The sequence below is a fragment of the Martes martes genome (assembly GCF_963455335.1).
Source record: "Martes martes genome assembly, chromosome: 11".
Lineage (NCBI taxonomy): Eukaryota > Metazoa > Chordata > Mammalia > Carnivora > Mustelidae > Martes > Martes martes.
In genome coordinates this window covers 19,829,855-19,853,791 of record NC_137899.1, presented here as the reverse complement: position 1 = coordinate 19,853,791, position 23,937 = coordinate 19,829,855, and the positions used below count along the sequence as shown (strand labels likewise).

Here is a 23,937-nt window from a genome sequence, read left to right as displayed (position 1 = left end):
ATGAAGATCTGTAAGGTATCTATGACTCAAAAATTTAAGAGCTGTTCCTTCAAAGAGTGCTTATATTCTAATTTTTAAGAGTAGCTACGTAAATAAACCTTTGTTTCACCTTACTGTCATTGATTTTAAGTCTAATAGACTCAGTAAAGACACTAATAGATGATAGAAGGGTACTTAGACAGTAAAGCTTTAGAGGTGAGATTTAAAATAATTGAGACTTTTCTCATTGACAAAGTTATTTTTTACAAAGTCACAAATTTATCTATTACATAAAATAAATACAACTTTGCATCAAGAACAATGCCAGCAAAAAAGAGAAGCGTGTGTGCGGAATCTTATCCTCCAGCTAAATTGAGCTCTAGAGCTGATACTCTGCCCTGTGAGTTCCAAATTACCAGCAGTGAAGAGTCAGACTTTGTCCTATTATCTTCGCTTTCCTCCAAGACCAGGAAGAGCTAGTTACCCGTCATGTTTTCTCTGCTTTTCACCTTCTTGCTTTTTCATTTTCTATCTTCATTAGCTTATCCAATTCTCCTACTAAGAGGTAGAAGGAAAGGACTTGCCTTAAAAGCTAGTCATAGTTACAGATAATGGCATTGGAAGGATAGTGTCTAGATCTGGGTAGGAGGTGGTTGGGTGCGTTAAAAAGCTATAGTGATAATAATAAACTCTGGCAGCGTTAAGTGTCATTGCAAGGTTTCAGATAATTCTCGTGTCAGATTTCCAGCCAGGCCATTGCAGAGGGGACCCACAGCAGGCATATTTCAGAAAGCTAACAAGAAATTTAACAAAACAAGACATATCCACTGTACAATGGAATTTTAAAAAATGGAAATAGATTCATATGAACTATAAATTACAAGAGTCAAAGCAGTGTTGTAAATACACTGCAAAACCTATGCATGAAGGTCATGCCCTAGATGGGAATCTGTCAGTGCTATAAAAATACATATAAACAAAACATTTTCTTCCTCTGATAAACCTGCAAGATATAAAATTAAGAGTATCTACATAATTTTATACTACACATGTGAAAAATATACCATGCTAGAACAATTTCGTTCCAAAGTTTGAAACATAATTCCGTCAAGTAAAAGTGTTCTTCATACAATGTATGAACTTATCAATAACTTCCTGGGTATAAAGTTGTTCTTTATATTACAGGTGAGGATCCGTCTGAATTATATTTTGGTTAGAATTTTGTTTCAACTGGTACCTGGAAGAAGATAGAAAGTTCTGGTTCTTAAAAGTTCTGGTCTTAGAAGATGTGTCCCTTTCAATAATCTGATCTTATAGCAAATGTGGTCCATCGTGCTAAAATGAAGACCTAGAATTTACCAGAGTTAACCACAAATTTTTCGTCTTGAATTTTAATGATCCTACCTTCCACTGCTACTTGGTTAACATAGACCCACGTGACACCGTGTCATGATGTAAGGGTACCTTTCAAAGGTCTAATTTAACTTAATCAAAATGACAGTACAGCAGTTGTAGCAATATCCCCCTTCACAACTGTGTCAGTGGCCACACAAGTTCCAAGGGGCTCCGCATGCCGGCCGGGCACATTCTGCTTCCATGTGGGTCACCGCTGGTTAAATTTTTGTTGTTGTTGTTGTTTTGTTGTTGTTGTTTTAATATGGGGAGACAGATACAGGATGGTCCTGACTACATTCTGTTAGGTGGTCGGTTCTGAAGCTTTGATTTGACTCGTTAGGTATACGTTCTGTTTCTACACTTTGTCCTTTCCAACTTGGTGACAGTTCTGAATCCAACTATGGGGGAGAGGATTTCTCATAAGGCTCTACGTAGAGGGGGCTCAGGCAAGGTGACCCATGTGGATTCCTCTAGAATACAGCCCTGGAAAAAATGGCAGGCTGGAAACATGACTGGTGCTTTCTGAGAAGGTGCTCTCACTCCAGCTTGTCTAACTTCTGGAATGGCTTTTTCATTGAACTCTTCCTATTTGGCGTAAGTTTTAATAAGGAGCTAGGGTTATCTTATTCTATATACATCTTCATTTCTAATCTAAATTCCTTTTTTTTTTTTTTTTTGTTTCTTCTTAAACCTTTCCTCAAATAAGAGAAACACCATCAGCCACCTCCCATACTTGAAAGCAATCTTTAGATTCTTTCTCAGGATCCCTAATTCCATTAGTCTTTTGCCAAAGGATAGAACCAGTGTACCATAGTGAGTAGAGCCCAGGGCTTGGCATCAGACAGATCTCGCTTCAAATCCTGATGCTGTCACTTTGGTTGGTGTGTGACCTTAAACAAATCAGTTAAGCTCTCTGAGCCCTCCCTAATTTCCTCATTTATGAAATGATACTTTCTCTGCATATTGTTGTAAGGATGAGATAATGAATGTGATGCACCTGCCATGTACCTGACCTGTAGCAGATACCCAATTTGATTTGTGATTCTGCTTTTCCCAGACTGGAGACCTTCCCTTAAAGGACTGAATATTCTAGGAATGAATGTTCTAAAATGAAATAGAACTACCCAGTTAAATGAACTTGGCACCTTCTAGTAAGGAAGGAGAGGAGCTTAACTTCACTTTCACTGCTGATCTAGGCTCTGTGGTGGGGACTTCCCCATGCACATGGGAAACAGGAAGTGAGTATGAGCTTTTCAGCACCATCACTAATTCATCTGTAAGTGGAAACAGCCAAACTTTCTCTGCCTCCTGGATTGTTATAAGAGTAGAATAACATCTTGGTTGTAAGTACTTTGAAAACATAAAGATCTCTCTCTCTCTCTCTGCTCAATATTGCATTAATAGAGACCTAGTATCACTATTTTCTATCTTTTTTGGTACTGGTCTGGATTTCTTTTCTCTCAAAGTCCCTATGAACACTGGCATTGCTTCTGTTTTCTAGGGAAGAGGCCCAGTGGCTCAAACAAGGGCTGGACTTTCTATAGCCTGCTGGAAGAGGCCTCACTGCTTTTCAGTCTTTTTTGTTGTTGTTGTGATGTCTAGATACAGCTAACCTTGTTGAAGAATCTTACCTGACATTCCCGATTACGTAATCCTCCATTTGTATTTATGGTAAAATCAAATTTCATTTCTTTTTCCTGAGAGAACCAGAATGGAATCATGGGTTAGGAACATTTAAAAAATGTTGAAAAAGAAAGGGGAATCGAAGTACAGATGGTTTTTACATAAATGTGAAAGTCACCAAAGAGCTGGTACCTGACGGGCATTAAACTTTGAACCATTGTAGTCCTTTGTCATCCAAATGTGCAAAACAGCATCATGGATTGTTAAGAAGAAGATTGAGTCCTTGACTTCATCGTCAAAAAATTCACACTGGGCAAGCTTCTCAATGAAATCGTCTGAAGAGTGGGAAAGACAGAACGACAGGAAGAAGTGACAGGAGGAAGTCATTGTTCGGCCGCAGGTTTCTTCTTGAGACTGGAGATCTGAATTTCCGTTTGCAAACACGCAGCTCATGGATGTTTGGTAAGGTGTCTGGCGATCGCAATGGTACGATACCAGTGTACTATTAGTATGGTGTTTTCTGGAATACAAGGATACCTTTCTAATAAAAGAAAACATTTACTGCCCTAATAAGAAGGAAAAGACTCCAATGAGGAAAACTTTTAGCACTTCTCAGAAGAAAATCAATCCACTTTCCTTGAGGCAAAATCCTAGTGAATTAATCTCCCTGGCTAATGATGAGAGCAGCAAGTATGGCTTATACAAAATTGGGATTCTGCCAAAATAGGACATATGCTCATAGAGCAGTGATATGCTCTGGTTCTGGACTGCTGGACCTATTACCTACCAGTTACTTATTGTAGTTCGTTTTCCTAATAAAGGGAATACATATAAAGTCATATATAATATAGTTACTATATTAATATATTAGCATATATTAATATAAATTATTATTATAATTAATAGATCATAAACAAGACCTAGACTTTGGAGAGGCCGTCTACATTGAGAGTTGGCCATGAGCCTGAAGTGATTGTCAGAACATAAAAACAACTTACCATCACTTCCAACAATATACACATCTACATTGATCCTGATAAATTCTTGCAGAATCTGTTAAAAAGAAAGTAGATCTTCCTTAGGAAACAGTTTTACTTGTCAGAAACATAAAATGATCATAATTATGCCTTATGGATATTGTGTTGCTTAGAGAACCTTTTACATTTTGAAAAGAGATAATGGTATAAAGAGACACTAAAATTAACAACAAGGCTCTGTGATGGGAGGAAATGAATCCAAAGGAAAGAACTCTCCTCTTCAAAAAGAAGTTAAAAATGATCATTCCTGTGGGAAGTATGATGGGGAAATCTTCTGTTTCCACTCACAAGATAGGCTCTGATTTAATCTGAAAACCAATTCCTTTATGGGATGACCTTGACCAGAGCTTTCTCACTGCACAGAAGTAGAAAAACCCAAAACCCTATGGCTTGTAACCTGTTCATTATTTCTGTCCACAGTGACTGGAGGTAGTAACGCCAATGAATCTTGATTTGTTTTCCAGGCCCTAGGCTAAGAATATATACCAGTAGTGATGTGACTGAGGTCATATAAGATAAGAAGAGTTACTGTTGATCATTTTAGATGATCATTAAAATCATTGTCAATCATCAGTAAACACCGAACCTCTACAAGACACTGAACCAAGAATAAGGGCTTTAAAGAAACATAAGGCAGAGTCCCTGTCCTTTGTGCTATACTGCTGGGACCAAAAACAAATTGTGTGTGTGTGTGTGTGTTATGTGTGTGTGTGTGTGTGTGTGTGTGTGTGTGTGTTTTCTCCAAAGCTAAAACAACTGAAAGAAAAAACAAGCAGTTTTGAGAGTTCTGTGATGTTAAGAATTTTTTTTTAAGTCTGAGGGAAACAAAATCGATTCAATTTTCTAATTTTGTATTCAGTTCACCCATATTTAATAGACCTTATCTTAGCTCAGTTCTTATGTAGGAAGATGTCTGTGAAAACCCCAGAAAAAGAGGGGTAAATGTGGAATGTCTTAAATTTTCTTTAGTCTCTTTCTGTATCTCTGTTGGAAACCAGTTTATTTTAGAAATGCTCACAGAACCATGGAAAGAATACAGAGTACAACCTGAAGCTTTTAGTCCTATTTTTAAATCACACGTGACATCAATTCTTTCACATACCTCCTTTTTTGGTGGGGTGGGAGTGATGGGGGTGTGAGGGACAGGCTTAATATAGCAAAGTGAAACTTCATCGGTTTGTAATGGATAAAGACAAAACAAAAGGATCTGCTATTACACCTTTGTCCAAGATCATCCCAAATGTTCTGTATTTCAGGACAACTTCGATACGGTGCCCACAGGATTTGAAGGTCCCACAGAGCTGGGATTTCACAGGGGTGTGGGCATGGTTGTGCAGTGGCAAGTTCAGCGCACATTAGAAATATGGGTGTGGCTGTCTTCAAAATTATATGCCAGCCTCCTGGGAAATGCTCTTTCAAAGAGCTCAGTGAACGCACCCCACCCACTCCCACTCTCTGCATGGACTATCCTAAAATTACGATTTGCTTCTGGGTAAGTGTGTAGGATCTAAAGAACCATCTTTCCTCAACTATATCTTTTTACCTTTGGCCACTGATTGGTTGTGTTTATTCAGAAAGAAAGTAATTACCGTTTTGAGCCCCCTCATTGAAGAAATGTCAAGAAATGACACCGCTGAAAAGTCAAGAATAAGGCTATGCAGGCTGATTTTAGGGACCACCATGTTGAGAGGAAGATCAGCATTCCAGTCTATCTGGAAGGGCAGGTCGCTGGTGTTGATTGGCTGGTCCAGTTCTTCTATCTCGCTGTTGTTCAGCTCGTCGTCGGAATCTTTAAAGCCATCATTGGTACATATGAACCCTTTCTGCAAGAGAAGACAAGAAATACTCTTGATAGCTCTGACCAAGAGAAACATTGCCTGTGTCAAAAATACCCAGTGAGTTTCTGAAGCTCACATTCAAAGTCAGCTCAAGCCCTTTCCTTCGGAGAAGCAACGTTTTCCCAGGAAAACAAAAGTTTTAAGGAGACCCTCAAAGATGCCATTGAAAAAAACAACACTGACACCCGACATACCTGGTTTATCTAGCATTTCACTTAAAGGAATGGAACCAACACCTTGAACTACATTTTATACGCTTTTAGCTATGATACCCAGAAATGTAGTCAAGAAATGTACGGTTTCATCCCTAGGAAATAATCAAAGTCTCACTGGACTTAAGAGGCCCTTAGGAAAAACAAAGGAGGCCTACAAGATTTTTGCTAAAATGCTATATAATTTGGTCACACAAATTGCCAGATGTATATGCAGTTCACATCGGGCTAAGGTTTTGTTGGTTCCAGGAATCGGTGCATGTTGAAATGATAATTCACTTGTGGTTAAATATATAATATAATTTTTCCCATTAAAAAAAGAAAGAAAGAATCTTACTGGTGTCACTTGCAACAGGCCTTTCTTCTGCAGCTTCCGGATTTTTTTCAAAGCTTTGTTGCGCTTGCGTAGAATTCGTAGTGGGTTGAAGCCAACCTGAAAAATCCATTGCTGTCTTACAAGAGTGTGGAATAGGATGCTGCTTAATATCCTGTAGCAGAATTCTAATAACTTTAAGTGGGATGGGTTGGGATTGGGGCACATAATAACGATACGTGTAAGAAAACGTAGAAGTGGTTCAAACAACAGTGATGGCATTGTGTCAACGACTTTGGTCTGCTCAGCCTGTATGCTGTTATTAACATTCAAAAACCTCGGGCTCCTGGGTGGCTCAGTGGTTCAGCATCTGCCTTCGGCTAAGGTCATGATCCCAGGGTCCTGGGATTGAGCCCCATACTGGGCTCCCTGCTGAGCAGGGAGCCTGCTTCTCCCTCTCCCTCTACTGCTCCCCCTTCTTGTGCTCTCGCTCTCTCTGTCAAATAAATAAATAAAATCTTAAAAAAAAAAGGTGACTCTGCATTGAACCTTATCCTAAAGGGCCTTATTTCCCAACATATTAATAGACCCCTTATAAAGTAGTTTCACCTGCTCTGGAACACGGGACAGAAAAATATGAACACAATCCGACTTCAACATATGTGAAATCAGTCACCCTCTGGTTACAGAGCAAACATTTCATTCCTAGATATAGGGTGGAATTACCAAAAAAAAAAAAAAGTAACAACTTCAAACCTTACAGCATCGATAAGTTTCTGTTTAAAGAAATGAATATTTGCGAAGTAGATGGGGGCTGGACACCTGAAGATCTTCACCCCTTCCGGCTCGTACATCTGTAAGGCAGAGAAGTAATGTGAGACAAGCCCATGGGACTCATATTAATATCTTTCAGCAAGTCAAACTGAAAAAAACAGATCTTCCTTACATCCGAGTAATCCTTCTTATTCTTGTAGATGTTGCTCCTTCCGACATTAGCCAGAGTGCTGCATTTTGGACTGTAGGGAAAATCAACACCAAGTGAATCACTCGTGAGCGTGTGTGAGGCCCGTTAAGGCTAACACTGACTTCTAGCAAATCAAGGCTACGAGCAGGCTCACTTTCAAAATGTAAAGGGCTGGGGAATCATCATGCCATTGGACACCTGGGGGGGCAAACACCTTGTTTTACCTATCCTAGAACAACCTAGAACAATGCCTTCCATTTACCACCTTCCAGCTTACAAAGCGCTCCCATGTGCTTTTGCTCTTTGGGTTCAGAATATCCTAGTTATTCAGTGAAATCGATACAATCATCCAGTTGTACAGACGAGGGCATGGAGAAGCACAATGTTTTGCCTACAACCACTCGGTCTGTCTCTGTGATTGATGGGTCCCCGAGAAATGAACGAAAAGATGACGGAATCAGAGGAGGCAGGAACACTTCAACATAAATATATTCCATCAGCCGGAGATTAACATTAACCATCCCACCTTCTGTCCTAGAACTCCTGAGCCACCAAGAAGCCTATTTCTCTGTCACACCATGCCATCCAACATAGGCTGAGACATTATAATGGTGACATTATATGGCAGAGATTTAAGAATCAGGAAGATGTTTGGACTGGTTGTTAAGAATCAAGAATGCTAACTAGTCTTTGTGGACTTTTTGGACGACAGGGGCCTTTGGGAAGTTCTCTAGCCCAGCCCCGTTTTTAGATGGGAGAGCAATCCAGCAACCCGTAAAGAGGAACAGCCCTCCGCCAGACGTCAAGAATCCCACAGTCTTCTCTGGGACCCATTTCCATGTCTGGCAAGACTATGGAAAAGACATGACACCTGCTCAGAGGATAATGACTTTCAGTTTCCACTGGGCAAAGAGACTCTGCAGTACATACGATTTCTCTGAATTGGTCTCAAAGCAGGGAACAGCTCAGTAGCTGGTGGGACCTGGGCTGAAGCTCTGAGGTCAGGACATGTCTATGGCCCTTCAGGCCTTGAGGGGAGCCACGTGAGGAACAACGGACCAGCCGTTCTTGATAGATGTGCATGCCTGTCAACTAAACTACATTCCCCTGAAACTGTGACATTTGATCCCCTCCCACAGGCAGGTCCAAGTCTGCAAGGAGGCAGAGCACGATGAACACTCACAATTGGGTCCTGAACACAATGGTCAGAAGCTGAAATGCCACGCTAGCTGCCAGGCCTAAACCGAGTCCCAGGACAATGGCAAAGATGAAGGTCATGATCCAAATTAGCTGTAAAAAGAAGGCAACACACGCACTACAATTTACTCTGACTCAACCACAGTGTCTTAGGTCCAGAGCTTTGAGAAAGCATGAACTTCTAGAGCCAAAGCAGAGGCTGGAAATGTGCAGAACAAGGGACCTGCCTCAAGAGATCATTTCTTTTTTTTTAATTAAAGACTTTTATTTATTTATTTGAAAGAGAGAGGGAACAAGCAGGGAGCAGCAGGCAGAGGGAGAAGCAGACTCACCTCTGAGCAGGGAGCCCCATCCCAGGACCCTGGGATCACGACCCAAGCCAAAGGCAGACACTCAGCCAACTGAGCCACCCAGGCTCCCCGAGAGTGTGTCCTGACCCAATTAAGGAAGTAACTGAGTCTATATGGCACAATTAAAACTGTAGAACCAGCAGTTGTTGGTTAAAATCAGCAAAGTATCTGACAGCGCTTCTACCGATTTCTTACTGGTGGCCTGCTGATTTAATAAATGGCCACTATCTGTACAAGAATGTCAGCATGTCAAAAGGGTGTTAAAATCCCCAACAATCATCTACCAGGAACAAGAGTAAACCAAGTACAGCTGATTACTTTATGCTCGTTAAGTACGATATGTAGGATATGTTAACATTTTTATGCCCCAGACTTTGATCCTGATAAAATTATGGACTCTGTGTCTCATCACAAGGCATGTCAAGAGAAGGGGGGACTTTATAGGGTATTTCCAAAAGAAACGTTCAGAATTTAAAGACGTTGCAGATTCTCTGGAAACAAACATCCAATGTAATGAAAAACCGAAGCAACCATATCCCACTAGTGTTTCATGGAGCATCTCCTTCTTGCAAGTGGCACGTCCTTCTAAATTAAAATCCCAAAGAGGAATCATTAGAGTATGCAGTTTAAAAATAGCAAAGGAAGGGGCAGCTGGGTGGCATCGTTGGTTGGTTCGGCCTTGGATTCTTGGTCCCCACTCCAAACGGGGACATCATGGTCGTGAGATTGAGCCCCAGTTGGGTTCTCTGCTCAGCACAGAGTCCAAAATCAGCATATTGTTCTGATTTCTCTGTCTCTCAAATACCACATCTACTCACACAATCATACTTATCCTTCCGCCAGAGTCTTCGTATCTCTGTGAACTGCATCAGCATTCCCTTCAAGTTCCCAAGTGCTAACGCCGCCAGGACAGACTGCAAAAAAACAAACAGCAGATGTACTTAAAGATAAATAAGTCATACAGAAATAAGGGTGAAGGTTGTAGATAAGCGTGTCCTTTAAAGGGCCTCCAAGCCCAGTCCAGAACACACCCTTTTTCCGGTGTCTAGTGCCCTGCAGGGCATAACACACCTGAGACTCTGACCTATTCCCAGGGATGCATTTGTCCCCACCATGGTAACAGTGCCAGGCTCTGGGTGGAGGAAAGCACTTACTGGCCTGTACCTTGGGACAGAGGCAGGCAGATCTGAAGACCGATGCCTGAAATAAAACTTTCCTAATCAGAGACAGTCTAATGTGTGTTTATTTATTGGAGGTGGGGTGAAGGGGTTGCTCTTTGTTTAAAAAAAAAAAAAGAAAAACCTGGGGAACTTGCAGCACCCAGAATCATAATTCAAACCTTTGAGGATGATCAGCATTCAACCATTTTTTTTTTTTACAAAGCATTTATTTATTTATTTGAGAGAGCGAGAACATGTGCATGTGAGAGGGGCAGAGGGAGAGGGAAAGAATCTCAAGCAGACTCTGGACTGAGTGTGACATTGAAAAGGAAGTTGCTAGTTAAGTACTGGTTAACTGGTTAGAACTAGTTAGTTCGCAAATGAATGCCAGTTACAAAATCTTGAAAACTGAGTATGGTCTGTTGACAGCACGGTGCCAGTGTCCCTGTCCTGGTTCTGATCACGCACTGTAGCAACTGTAAGATGTCCCTGCTGTGCTGGGTGGGTGAGGTGGGTGCACAAGGCGCTGTAGGCTGTGCCCCTCCACTGGGGGACCCGAGGATAGAGCATGTCAGGTGCCCACTGCCGAAGAGGATTACTCCTTCTCTTTCCATCAGGCGTTTTTTTCTCGCCTGGTCAGTATTCACCAGAGAAACAATTTTTAAAATTTTTCATTGCACTACAGACACAAGAGAGCCCTTTAAAGAGTAAAGATTACAGGGCACTGAGAAGCCACAGAAAGGAAAAGGGATAATTTTTATCAGGAATCAGGTCTCCATACTGTACTTGATGTAAAGGATTAAATGGGTATAAAATGATAAGAACAGGGGCACCTGGGTGGCACAGTGGGTTAAGCATCTGGTTTCTGCTCAGGCCCTGACATCTGGGTCCTGGGATCGAGCCCTATGTCGGGCTCCATGCTCAGTGGGAAGTGGCTTGAGGTTCTCTCTCTCCCTGCCCACTGTCCCTCCCACTTGTGCTCTTTCTCTCTCTCAAATAAATAAATAAAATCTTTTAAAAGATGCTGACAGCTGCTGTTGCTTAATCAGCACTCATTTATCACCAGCTCTTCTTGTGGGTTATTTTGCATAGTTCACATTACAAAGAGAAGCAAACTAGCTATTCCCATCAAACAGATAACTACAGATACAATGGCCTAAGTAGAACTCATCACACAGATCCTTTGTCAGTGGGGCTTTGACTCACATCAAGGACAATGTCCTGGGGTGTGCTTTATTCATGACAGAAATAGGTTTTTAACTGGCATGATTTCTTGAGATTGGCCAACTCAACATGGGCAATGTAGAGCCCAAGGGTACCCTTGGGAAGAAGCACAATAGAGCAGAATTCTCTAATAGGGGGGTTGCGTGTGCACTTAGTTTTACTGAGATAGACATTCTATTTCTTTGGTGGAGACTTCATGATTCCTTCGATGCCATTCCTTTGGAAAGCAGTAGGCTAGACTGTGGAGAACGCATATTCTTGGCAGAGAGTACGCTGCATGGCTTGAAGACTGAGTTGGCCAGTGAGGCTCTTTGGGACGACAACACTGTTAGTCTAGAAACCTGGGGCCAGATTCACTTTCTAGCTACCAACCAGCAAGGAAAAAGGCCTAGATATCAACCAAGAAACACTATGGGCTGTGTCCAATCTCTATGCCCTTTGTAGTGAGAAGTATGATATAATGTTTGTAGAATAATAACAATACAATAAATATACTAACAATAATGGCTACATTTATTAAGTGCTTGTCCTGTGCAAGTCCTTAATGTGCATTATTTCATTTAGTTTTCACAGCAACTCTGTGAGGCAAGTGCTGTTTTCCTCCTTATTTTTACTAATGAAAATGAGGTTCAGAGAGGTTCAGTAATTTGCCTAGAAGCACACAGAGAAAAAGAGGCAGAGCCCGGATCAGAAGGAGGTCTCCAGGACTTAAGAGCCAATGTTCCGTGGAGCACCTCAAAATTATATCACCTCCACAAAAAACAAGATATTTACTGTCGTCTGGTTTCCTACAGACCCTTTGTTTTCCAGGGTCTTCTGTTACTTCTTTAATTGGGGGGTTGCAGCCATTTACAAAGCATGAACCCAAACCCTCAAAAACCACAGTTCAGGAGAGATGGACCAAGGAGCAAGAGGGTGACGGTGTGAGGTCTGTGTGGCAGGGCCCCCGCAGCCTACAACCTGAGAGTGTTGATCTTGGAGTCTGACCAAACCCTGGAAACTGCAGGGTGGATCTGTGAGAATGGGTTGTGCGGCTGGTAGCACCACTCTCTGAACTTGATAGAGGCCCCGATGACCTCAGCCTCTAGGGGAATCTTCACTTCCATCAATCCACATTGAAGCTGTAGCACCTGGCCTTCTTTCTGTCTAAACATTAATTATTTTCAGGGCTTACAAACACGCGGAGAGTGGAGCAGATAAGGGAGCTGGGGCTTTGCGTTCCTAGCATTCATAAAATGCTGCCGAAGACTTTGGCCCCAGACTATGGGCCAGGAAGGGTACTCGAGAATTTGCAGTTCCCACATTTTCCTGTCTAGTTTGCACTTCCAGAATGGAAGAGCCAGGGTCCTTGATCCATCATCACCCAAAGCTAAGAAAGAGAAAGAACCCAAAGAGAGATGAGCGTTACCTTTTGTAGTGGTTCCAGAAGAAATCCAAGGGCTAAGATGACAATCAGCACGATGATAGCAGAGAGAATCCCAGCGATCTGTAAAGATGAAAAGATTGTCATTACAAAATGGACATCCCCCCCAGCTTGGAGTCGCCAGTCGGGTCCCAACACCAGGACGGCCCCTGCATTGAAGACCCTCAACTACCTGTGTTTTGCCCCCAGTGCTCTCCTGAACCCCCGATCTGGAGAGGGCGGTACTCCCAGCAAAGCCTTTGAATGATCCGCTGAATATGTTACTCAGTCCCAAGGCTATTAACTCCTGGCAGGAGAACAAAGAGGAATCTTTTTTAGAAATGGCACTGCGATGGTACGATGTCCGCAAAGTATTACTTGAAGTTGCCTAAAGAGGCCCAGCCCAGGTTGTAAACTTACCTGATTGCCATCGATCGGATAATCGTATTTGAGGGAATAGACACTGGCCACGGAGAAGGCCACCACAAAGCCAACGATGGCAATGCTGAAGCTGTCCCCAATGGTCTCTTGGAAAATCTGCGTGTTGGGTGCGATGGGAGGCTGAAATCTGAAAAGGAAACGGAGCGAGTTTGAGCATCACCCACCTGCTAATAAACCTTCAACGACATTCACTTGTCCTCAGGAAAAGCCCAAATTCCTTAGCTGATTCCTTCCCGATCTATCCCTTCCCAACCCCCACTCCTGCTCAATCACTATCATTGCCCAGAATTGATGCTTCAACCATACCAAGCTTTTGTTTGTTTCTCAAAGACATCATCTGCACTCTCACCTCGGAAACTTCCGATTTGCTCTTCCTTCTGCCTGAACGCTTCTCCTCATCGCCATCCCTCCTTCCAGAAAGTCTTATCTCACCACCAGAGTCAGGGGTAGGTGAGGTTCTCTGTGCTTCTCCAGCCCTGGATACCTCCCTTCCTTACCCCACCCTCCCCCACAGCTCTCTCCCCAGACACAGAGCAGGGACTGTGACTACTTCATCGTTCTATGACCAAGACCGCGCAGTCTTCATGGCAAAACATCACGTGGTCAATAATTGTTGGGCAAATCCATGAGTGAATGCCATCGAGGCTGAGTTTGGTCTCATTTTGGAGTGTGACCAGCAAGAATTTAGCACCGCTGCAAACTTTGGAATCTGTTATCTTACTGTTGAAAAGCAGAGCTGCCTGAATTTGATACCAGAATGCAAACCCAGTCCCATGATAGCGGTGAATCTGATATTTTTGCTAGTATAGCTGCATTAGAAGGTACACTTATATCCCTATAAGCCTCATGCAAAATATCTTAGATCCCACTTGTATTGTTACACGGGATTGAAAAGCATCGCCCACAATCCCTTCAGTAGTTACCATGGATGAAGGTCTTTGAGCAAACACAATTAAAGACAAGGGAAGCGAGAAAGTCTTCCCTCCATCAATAACAATACCTTCCATGAAAAACCCTCAGCAAACAGATAGGCCTTGGACTCTGCCCTGGGACCCACAGTAGTGCCGGAGCCAGCCGTGGCTCTGACGGGGAAGACCATTTATAGTCACGCGGTGTCAGGGAAACGTTCAACTCAGAGAAGATCCTTCTGCATTTGTACCTCATGGATTTAGGACAGTCAAATGATATTTGCTAACTGTTATAAAAGGGCCGAGTATCTCCGGGTCAACATCCCTGGACTGAAATGCTCAGTTCCTTCCTGTCAACATGTGCTTCTGACCTAAATCTTATTCAAAGTAAGTTTATTGGACCCATTTGACTTTTTCTTCATTGCTGTTCGTGTTTTATGAATACCGTGTTCACATATTTGCAGCCTTAATTTTGAAGAAATACTGAGAGGTGCCATGAATCAGAACGTTAGTCTGGAATGCTGTTGTTGTTGTTTTTCCAAAAACATATCCCGAATTGATGATACAGTTGAAATTTGCTTTTTATACCGAAGTCACCAGAAGCCTGCTATTATTCTTTTGTCCTAGCCTCTAAATACCAGAGACAGAGCGGTGTGATGGAGATTTACAGTCTGAAAACTGGGATTCGTTTTCTGGCTCTGCTACTTCCCCTCCCTGAGCCAGCTTCCTCCTTTGTAAAGGGAGAATAATGACACTTGTTTTCTCTTCATCATAATTTTTGTGAGGGGCGGTGCCAAATAAAATAATAGCCATGAATACTATTTACAGACTGGGAGGTGTGAAGTGGCTATTAGCTATTATCATAGGGATCCCTCTGGAATGTGAATGCATCTTCCATGTCTCCTTGACTGTCTTGATGATCACTTTCCTTCAGCCTGTGTGTGTGACTTCACAAAATCACTTCCAAGGTGTCATACTTTTAACAGCAGATTAGTAGTAATTAATAATCATTATTTTCCAGTTATATTGTATTGGTGATCACCAGAAATTTAAAATGCCCACTCAGGGTGCCTGGGTGGCTCAGTTAAGCCTCTGCCTTCAGATCAGGTCGTGATCTCAGGGCCCTGGGATCGAGCCCCATATCGGGCTCCTTGCTCAGCAGGGAGCCTGCTTCTCCCTCTCCCTCTGCCCCCTCCCTCTGCTCGTGCTCTCTTGCACATGAGTGCACTGTGTCTCTCAAAGAAATAAAATCTTAAAAAAATAAAATAAAATGCCCACTCAATCATCACCCAGAAAAACTTGGAGTGGAAAAAGCATGTAAGGAGCCTAGTACTTAATTTAGATCTTAAATTAGTAACAGAGCAGTGGGAACACTCCCTGTGAGACAGGCACTTAAGCACGCAAGTCACACGTATGAACACACTCAGTCCTTATAAGAATCCAATGTGATAGCTACTAGTTTTAGCCCCATTTTTAGAGCCAAGGACACAGAGGCATAGAGTGTAGTTATTTGCCCCAAATCGAAAAGGAACTCAGAAGTAAATCATAGGTACTCTGGCTCTAGGACCGGTGAGCTTGCCTACCAGGCTGCACTGCCTCTCTATGAAGTGTAATGATTAATAAATGTGAGTTACTCCTTCCCCTGCCCACAAACACTGTGGAGAGAGGTCCGCTGACATTCAAGATTTATTTACTAAGAAGAGTCTCAAAGATTGTAACTCAGTGATCTCAAGTTTACGTTTTATTTCCCAAATCCTTTCTGGCAAGGTCCTCTTTAATTTTGTATGTACCTATCTATGTCTATCTGTCTCAGTAGTTTCTGTCTGCCAAGACTTTTCAGTAAAGTGTAATCATTTGCAAGTTATAGGGTGGAGAGAAATCCCAGAAACAGTCTTTCAGTTTCAGATGAATTCTTACTTAAAAATCTTTTAAATGAAAAATGGTGCCCGAGGTTCATTAAGTGTAACAAATGACTATCTGGCGATAAAAATATTTTTGCACGCATTTCCTTTTTCAAAAAATTGGTTATTTTAAAGTCAATAATGCATATAAATGCTGATTCCTAGAATTCTCAAGTGCTCCTTCAGTGTGGGGAAGGAGGGGGGTCTTTTGTTTGTTTGTTTTAAACAGGAACATAGCCTGTCTTTGGTAAGCCAATTGGAAGAAATTGATGCTCTGGTCAGAGGCCAGAGAGAAGAAAACACAAAACTGGATCTCTCTTCTCAGCCCAATAAGGGCAATGCAATCAATGCGTTTTCAAAGTCCTTGTATGAACGGGACCTCCCATCCTTCTGCAGCGTTCACGGGTGCTCTGGTCTTGTTTTGAATTTGATCACGAGGAAGGACAGAGTGTGCCTATCTGGATCGCTCAAGCAATGGGCTACGGATATTCCTTCTGTGTCTCGTTTGAACTGTCAGAACTTGGCTCTAGTCACCTCCAACAAAACACTGCACATTGTTTATAGTAATCGATGGGCAAGGAAATCTGGTTTCATTTGGTTCCTTTTTAGGAGAAGCAGGTTTGATTTGCCTTTTTTTTTTTTAACTTTGACCACTACACTTTCCCTGCGTGTGAATCCCTGCTCATCTGGTTGGTGAGCTCTTCCACAAAGACAGACTTTCTGATATTAAGAACCACAGAGCCTTTGTGGCTCCTTCCTAGAAGGAGAGTAGAGCGCCTTCCTCATCCTCCCATGAGGGAGGGAGGGTTCTGAGCCGGATGAATGCATTTGGCTCACAGTCGTCCCCACTTACTGCTCGCTGTCTAGTCAGTGCTTGGAGAGGCCACCATAAAAGACACACTTACCCTCTCTTCATCTCCCCAACCACAGCCACCTTAAACCTGTTTTCGAAGTCAAAGCCATAGGACACACCTGTTGCGATCACAGTCTGCAAAGTTGCAAATTGCCCAAGTTAGAATTATGAGAGATCACTCACAGTCTTCTTAGATCAGAATCTCCAGCCCTGGCTTTGCTTCTTTTAAAAAAAAAGTTCTGAAGCAATTCTCCTCAGCCACCAGAGGTTAAGAATCGCAGCTCTGATGGGTCTGCCAAGCCTCTCTGAGGCCTTGTTCTCTGCGCCGTCCTCGTCTCCCATGGAGAGAATGAACCCCAAATCACAAAAGGAAGTCATTCATTCAGAATGAAGAGAAAACCATACTAAATTTGACACCCAGAAACGGCAGAGAGGGCATCCACCCCACTAAAACCTCCTGAAGGTTTTCAACATAAAAACAGGAGACTAAGGAATTATGAAAGAAAGTCTTAAGATGATCAGTTACCATGATGAGTTCAATTGGAATGGGCACTGGAAGTTTGGCTTTGTAGCGCTGATTGATTTCTTTAACCACAAATACAATCACTAGGATAATCAAGGAGGTCACAAGGTCTGCGATATTTGTCTTCTCTATTTGTGTGAATACAGAATTCAGTACCTAAAATTATAAAAGCAAAAAATAGCCAGGTGCTATATTTTTTCTTCCTTTTTAAGAATCCTTTTGATTTTTATTTTTTATAACCTTTTTTTTAACTTGAGTACAGCTGACACACAATGCTAGCTTCTGGTGTATAATAGAATGATTTGACATCTCTATTACTATATTCCCTATGCTGTGCCTTTGTTCCTGTGACGTATTCATTCTATAACTCAACCGAATCCCCTGCTCCCCTTCACCCACTTGGCCCAAACCCCCACCCCCAGCCCCTCTGGCAATCATCAGCTTGTTCTCTGTATTTATACATTCTGATTCTACTTTTCTTTTGTTTCTTTATTCATTTGTTTCATTTCTTTCCCAAGCATTATATCGACGTATAATTTGGATGCAATATTTGATTATTTCCAAACAGATTTAAAAAAATTGAGGCAAGCAGGACTGGCATGGGTAGAAGAGTGATTCTCTATTGTGCTCAAGTTAACCATGAATGAGTAAGTTAACATAGCACTGGCACTCAGCTAGTATAGGGACGCTCGTGGCCTTTTTGCTGGGAATATCTTTGGCTGGTGTCAAAATTCCCTGGATACTTTTCACATTTTTACAACTTGTCTCTTCTGTTCTTAGGTCTTATGGGTTATTATTTTATAATCAGCATCATTTCTCCATCCAGGGAATACCCTCTGCTCCCCGATAGTTTTCTTAGCATGTATCCTCTTAATTCCTGGCTTTTTTTTTTTTTTTTTTTAAGGTTAAGGCCCTTCATACTTTTTAGTTAACTGTCTGTGTCACTTTTGGAAACTCATTTCCTGGCTAATATTGCACAGAACATGGTTTTAATTTTTATAACCAGTTGGATCCCATATCCATGGGATCTGGAGAGCTCAAGCAGGCCCACACTAGATCCCAAATTGCTCCTCAAACACTCCCCTTCTACAGTAGCTCTGGATGGGAGTGAGGGAGGGCTGGTTCCAATACAGAGCAAACTCTGTCTCAGCTCCGAAAACCGTCTTGATAGAAGCACCAACAAGCCCGAAATTCACAAAAGGAAGGTGACAACAAAGATCAGAGTGGAAATACATGAAATTGAGACTAAAAGGACAATAGAAAAGATCAGCAGAACTAAGAGCTGGTTTTGGGCAAAGACAAATACAACAGGCAAACCTTTAGCGAGATTCAGCAAGACAAGAAGAGAGAATTGAGAATCACTATGCCCCATGCACACTGTCCTAGTCACACATTGGTTAATTTCCTTTTGCTTTATAAACAGGGATGTATACAGGTGTCTGAAGCACCTCCATTTTCAAAGAACAAGACCCGCTTTTTAGACATAGGGAAACGTTATCATTCAGCACACTTCTTTCAAAAGAAGATTTGGGGGTGAATTTTTAAATCGTGGAACAAAATACTAAAGCCTTTAATAATGAACTTAGATTTTTTTTTCTTTTACATAATACTTCAGAGTCGAATCTCAAAGATGTGGTACCTGATTTGCATTGTTCACAATAGCTGGATGGTAGATGCGGTTCAATATTCAGTGTTCTTCCCTTGGCCACTAATTTTTTCTGAACGTGACTAAATTTCACCACCTGTTGGATTCTCGGGAGTTGTCGGAAAGCCCCACGTGGAAGTCATGAAAGGAAAGCCTCCCAGAAACAGGATAGTAAATATCACATATTTCGATTTTTCAAGGCCAAAGGACTACTTACTTTGAAAATTGAAAATGGATCAGTGTGTGCTGGGACTGTCAGCTGAAGCATGAATTTGAGCTGAGAAACCAGGACGTGCACCGCAGCAGCTGTGGTGAAGCCACTGATGAGGGACTCCGATAGATAGATCACCATGAATCCGACCCGCAGGACCCCCATGAGCAACTGGAAAGAGAAGGGCAAAGGCCTTTGGTAGTCTGCCTTACAGGTGCACCTCAGCAACTAGAGAACCAACAGGGGAAAGGATCCAAAATGTAAAGGTTCAGTCTGTATGTAAATGAAGAAGCAGGTGTCCTTGCCTCCCAGAACACCTCAGGTTCCGGGTTCCTCCCTCTCCCTCCTTTCCCCATTCAACTCCCAAGGCAGAATGTGACAGAGTGTTCACGGAGCATGTAAGTCTAGTACACCCCAAGAAGCTTCTTCCTTCCTCCCCGCCCCCTTCAAGGTGCTGTATCTTTTTTTTTTTTTTTAAGATTTTATTTATTTATTTGACAGATAGAGATCGCAAGTAGGCAGAGAGGCAGGCAGAGAGGCAGGCAGAGAGAGGAGGAAGCAGGCTCCCTGCTGAGCAGAGAGCCCGATGTGGGGCTCGATCCCAGGACCCTGGGATCACGACCTGTGCCGAAGGCAGAGGCTTTAACCCACTGAGCCACCCAGGTGCCCCCAGGTGCTGTATCTTTAGAAGACATACCCATATACCTTTCATAGCAAAATCCTATCCACCACCAGCCCTCATAAATTTTCCCATATAATTTTTTAAAAAGATTCTATTTATTTATTTATTTAACAGAGAGAGAGAGAGAGAGAGAGAGAGAGAGAGATATCACAAGTAGGCAGAAAGGCAGGCAGAGAGAGAGGGTGAAGCAGGCTCCCCACCAAGCAGAGAGCCCGATGTGGGGCTCGATCCCAGGACCCCAAGACCACGACTGGAGCTGAAGGCAGAGGCCCAACCCGCTGAGCCACCCAGGTGCCCCCTCCCATGTAATTTTAAGTGGCTTGCTGGCTGCTATGGCATTCATGGTAAGCCTCCATGCATACACCGTCAAACAAGTTGTTTGACTTTCCTAAGAGGTACATGACTGTGTACGGAACCTCAGATGTGCTTGTGTTTAGCGGCGAACCAAAGTTGTTCATTCCCCCAAAGCCTCAGTATTTTGCAGTGACACACACGGACAGAGTCTCCTTCCCTTGGATCCCCGGGTTGCCTTTCCATTTGTGTCTCCAGAATGTAGCCGGAGCTGCAGACATGCAAAGGCACTAGATTCAGAAAAGAATTGGCCATGTTGTCTGTCAGTTGGGAACACCGCTAATGTCCTTGTTTAAACTCACTTTCTCTTTCTTTAAGGAATGGTCTTAGCCAATAATATCACTCATCAGAAACTCAGCCAACATCTTGAGGAATCCATGCCATTCTCACTATTCACTATTCACCAGCAATGGAGTCAGGGGTGTGGCTCGGGAGGGAGGCTTTAGCCCCTCCATAATTCTCTTCAGCTTTCCTGAAATCTTTGAGATGGACAGTTCAAAGTGCTCAACCCCAAATCCTTCCAGCTAGATTACAGTCCCTGAGGAATCAGAAAAAAAAAAAGTTCCAAAGACACCAGTGTCATTATGACTTGAATTAGGCATTTCACTTCTCACCACTGGTGCCTCCCTCTTCCTGTTTTTCCTTCTCTCTAGACCTGCATTCACTCACCTTTGCAATGTGGATCTGCTCCTCTGCTTCGGGTTGGGGTGAGGAGACCCTCTCCTTTCCTATGGGCCAGTGAGAGTGGAATGCAAGCCCAGGGAAGAGTGGGGGCCGGGTGGGCAGGAAGGAGACAGAACAGAAAGATGTGTACCAGTGAGGACAAGCAGCACGGGGAGGAGAGGGCCAGTTACATGAGAAAGCACTCACCTGAATGATTCCAGAAAGGACTGTGACCGTGGCAGCCACCATCACCTTATACTCGTCTGTTGAGGAATCATTGCTCATTGAGCTGTTAGAGATTTCCAGAGCAGCTGTACTCTCCGATGGGGTTAATTTCACAACGACGGCTCCCACCATCATACTCAGAACTGGAAATGGACCTAATTAACAGACAATGCACTATAATCAATATAGGGCTCCCTTAAGCACAGGTGTCTTTCAGCCATAACGTGGTGGATAAAGAGATTGCCAGCTGTTCTCCCCTCCTTCCCCACCCAGTTCTTACAAGAAACTATGACTCCTGGATTATGCACAACTAGAATCGATACAGAGTGTGTCAGGTGGAGTTAATAAAGAAAAAGCCGTGTGAGCATTCATTAGCCCACAAATTCACTTACCCACAGATATGTGTTTTGAAGTGCCCAGGAAAAAGTAGACCAGAACTGGGAAAAAGGCTGCATATAATCCATAGCTTGGGGGGACAGTGACCAGCAGAGCAAATGCTAAGCCTGTAAATACAGAAGCATCAGGGTCCTTATTTCAGGCAAAGGAATCATAAAAGTCCTTCTTGAGGTCTTCAAATATTTCAGATTTTACCTTGAAAATCAGTTACTTTATTAACTCAAATAGATCAAGGATGTAAATGCAGGAGCTAAAACCATAACACTCTTAGAAGAAAACATAGGTGTACATCTTTGTGACCTTGGATGAGGCAATGGTTTCTTAGAACTGACACCTGCAGTTTAAGCAATCAAATTAAAAACAAATAAATTGACCTCCATCAAAATTTTTAAATGTGTGTTTCAAAGATTGCCATCAAGAAAGTGAAATGACAACCCACAGAATGGGAGAAATGATTTGCAAATTGTATCTTGGATAAGGGCCTAGTATCCAGAATATATAAAGAACACTTACAACTCAACAAGAAAAAGAAAAAGAACCTAATTTTAAAACGTGCAAAAGATTCATTTCTCCATAGAGAAATGTTCTGGAATTAGATAATGGTGATCGTTGCACAACCTTGGGAATGTATCAAAAAACACTGAATTCTGTACATGACAAGGATGAATTCTAGGACATATCAATTACCTCTCAAAAAAAGTTACCTTGTAGTACAGCTACCAGCCCTGTGCTGATTCCAGAAACAATGTCACTGAGTAGCCATTCCTTTATCTGGTAGGCTGGTAACCAAGATGCTATGGGGAACAAAGACAGGGCAATCTTCTTGGCCTTCTGTGTAGAACAGCTGAAAACATTGAAATCCCCAACTCAGTTAATTCATATCCAATTGTAAGTTTGGCACCTCAATGCAGTGGAAAATTGGTGAAGATCATACTATATTCAAGAATGAACCATCACCTTTCCCACTGACACTCACTTCCTGACCTATATTGAGTGCCCCACCCCCATCACTACCAAAGGATTATTTTTTTTAAAGAAAAATGCTGATTTTCTTTAGCCATAGTAGAGCTTATCTGACATCCTTAGCTTGACTTTTACAACATCTCAGTTGAGAACTTTCCTCCGCCCTCATTTCTGAGTGCTCGGATACGGAGAGATTGTGTTGAGAGTTGAGATGGTGTTCATTGTAGAGACTGCCTTTCCAGTCCTGGCAGGGAGTAGGACGTTTGGAAATCAAAGATAAGAAGCCCCTGAAGGCGATGCGTTAACGCCAGAAAGGAGAGCTTGGAAAGTTAGAAGAAAGTGCTTCACTTATTCCTCATACTAATACCTTAAAAGATATCTTACCTACAACACCCTTTGAGATGATCCAGAAAGGTCTTGTGATGTCTCTGTTTCTTCTTATGTTCCTCCCCGAAAGCATTTGCAGAATACACGGGCCTGGCTACAACGTACTGGTTCCCAATGGGTTCAATCATTTTGCTTTCTCTGATGCCTTTGTTAAGAGGAAGACCTTTGGAACTATGTGGCAAACCCTTCTTCTTGCCTTTAGCAGGTTCAAATGCCTGAAACCAAACAGAGCATGCTTCTTAAATAACTCGGAGATAATGTGATGCAATTTACAGATGAGTGATCTCCGAACTGAATGTTACCACCTTTTGAGATCAAAAGAGGCAGGATTAAGGGACCTAGATTGTGTTTTGAGACAGTGATATCACTTTTTACTCCAAGGAGCTGGACACCGCTCCTTTGGGTAAGTAAACAAGGGCTTTTATTATTTATTCTTAAAAGATCACAAAAAAGCAAAAGAAGTTGACTCAGTTTACTCATCAGTGAGTGCATTTTTTTTTTTTTTTTTTTTTTTACTTGTTAGATGAGATCTCATCAAGAAAAGAATTCACTTTAGTTTATTTCTCAGAAACGTTGCCAAGATTATGGTGGAGTCCCGGGACAGATTACATTTAAAATCTACTCCTTGCCCTTTCACTGCAGTCAACACTGTTCGGTTTCCCCAGCTGAATTTTTGAAAGATCCATGAAATGCTTGAAATTTGTGAAATTCAAGGAGACTGTCCACTTATTTTTTTATTGCTTCTAGGAGAGTTTTCCAGTGAACAGCTGAGGGAACTATTGCACAAAGTTTTATTTTGTTACTTAGCTCCCTAGTGAGGAGATGTTTTTAAGAGAAGATCTCCGGCAATTTGCTTAACCTCTCTGAGCCTCGTCCATGTAATTGAGCTAATAAGACTCAGGTTTCAAGGTTTTAATGAAGAGTAAATGGGAATGTTTTCAAAGCACCTAGCATTGCACCTGAAAACTGCAGACTTTCACTAAGTGATGATAGTTCATATCCTAACTATTTGCATTCCCTGGGTCAGATGTTTACATTTTTTGTTCTTATCTCAGTCCTGTGTCTGTTATGCTTAAGAGATCAATTTTGCAAAA

General features: G+C 42.3%; 1 protein-coding gene across 1 annotated transcript; it reads right to left on the bottom strand.

Annotated features, from left to right (window-relative positions):
* Positions 1-1,084: 1,084 nt before the first annotated feature.
* Positions 1,085-22,971, bottom strand: SLC26A3 (solute carrier family 26 member 3; the record flags this gene model as incomplete). The annotated part of the gene is made up of 20 exons (XM_080818549.1): positions 1,085-1,216; positions 3,006-3,071; positions 3,190-3,332; positions 3,996-4,050; positions 5,624-5,857; positions 6,422-6,517; positions 7,159-7,251; positions 7,344-7,413; positions 8,545-8,651; positions 9,727-9,822; positions 12,701-12,778; positions 12,888-13,001; positions 13,115-13,262; positions 16,850-16,932; positions 17,324-17,476; positions 19,183-19,347; positions 21,080-21,252; positions 21,490-21,600; positions 22,198-22,337; positions 22,841-22,971. The coding sequence occupies 20 exons, from the start codon at positions 22,969-22,971 to the stop codon at positions 1,193-1,195; spliced, it is 2,280 nt and encodes a 759-aa protein (XP_080674675.1). The 3' UTR covers positions 1,085-1,192.
* Positions 22,972-23,937: the final 966 nt, after the last annotated feature.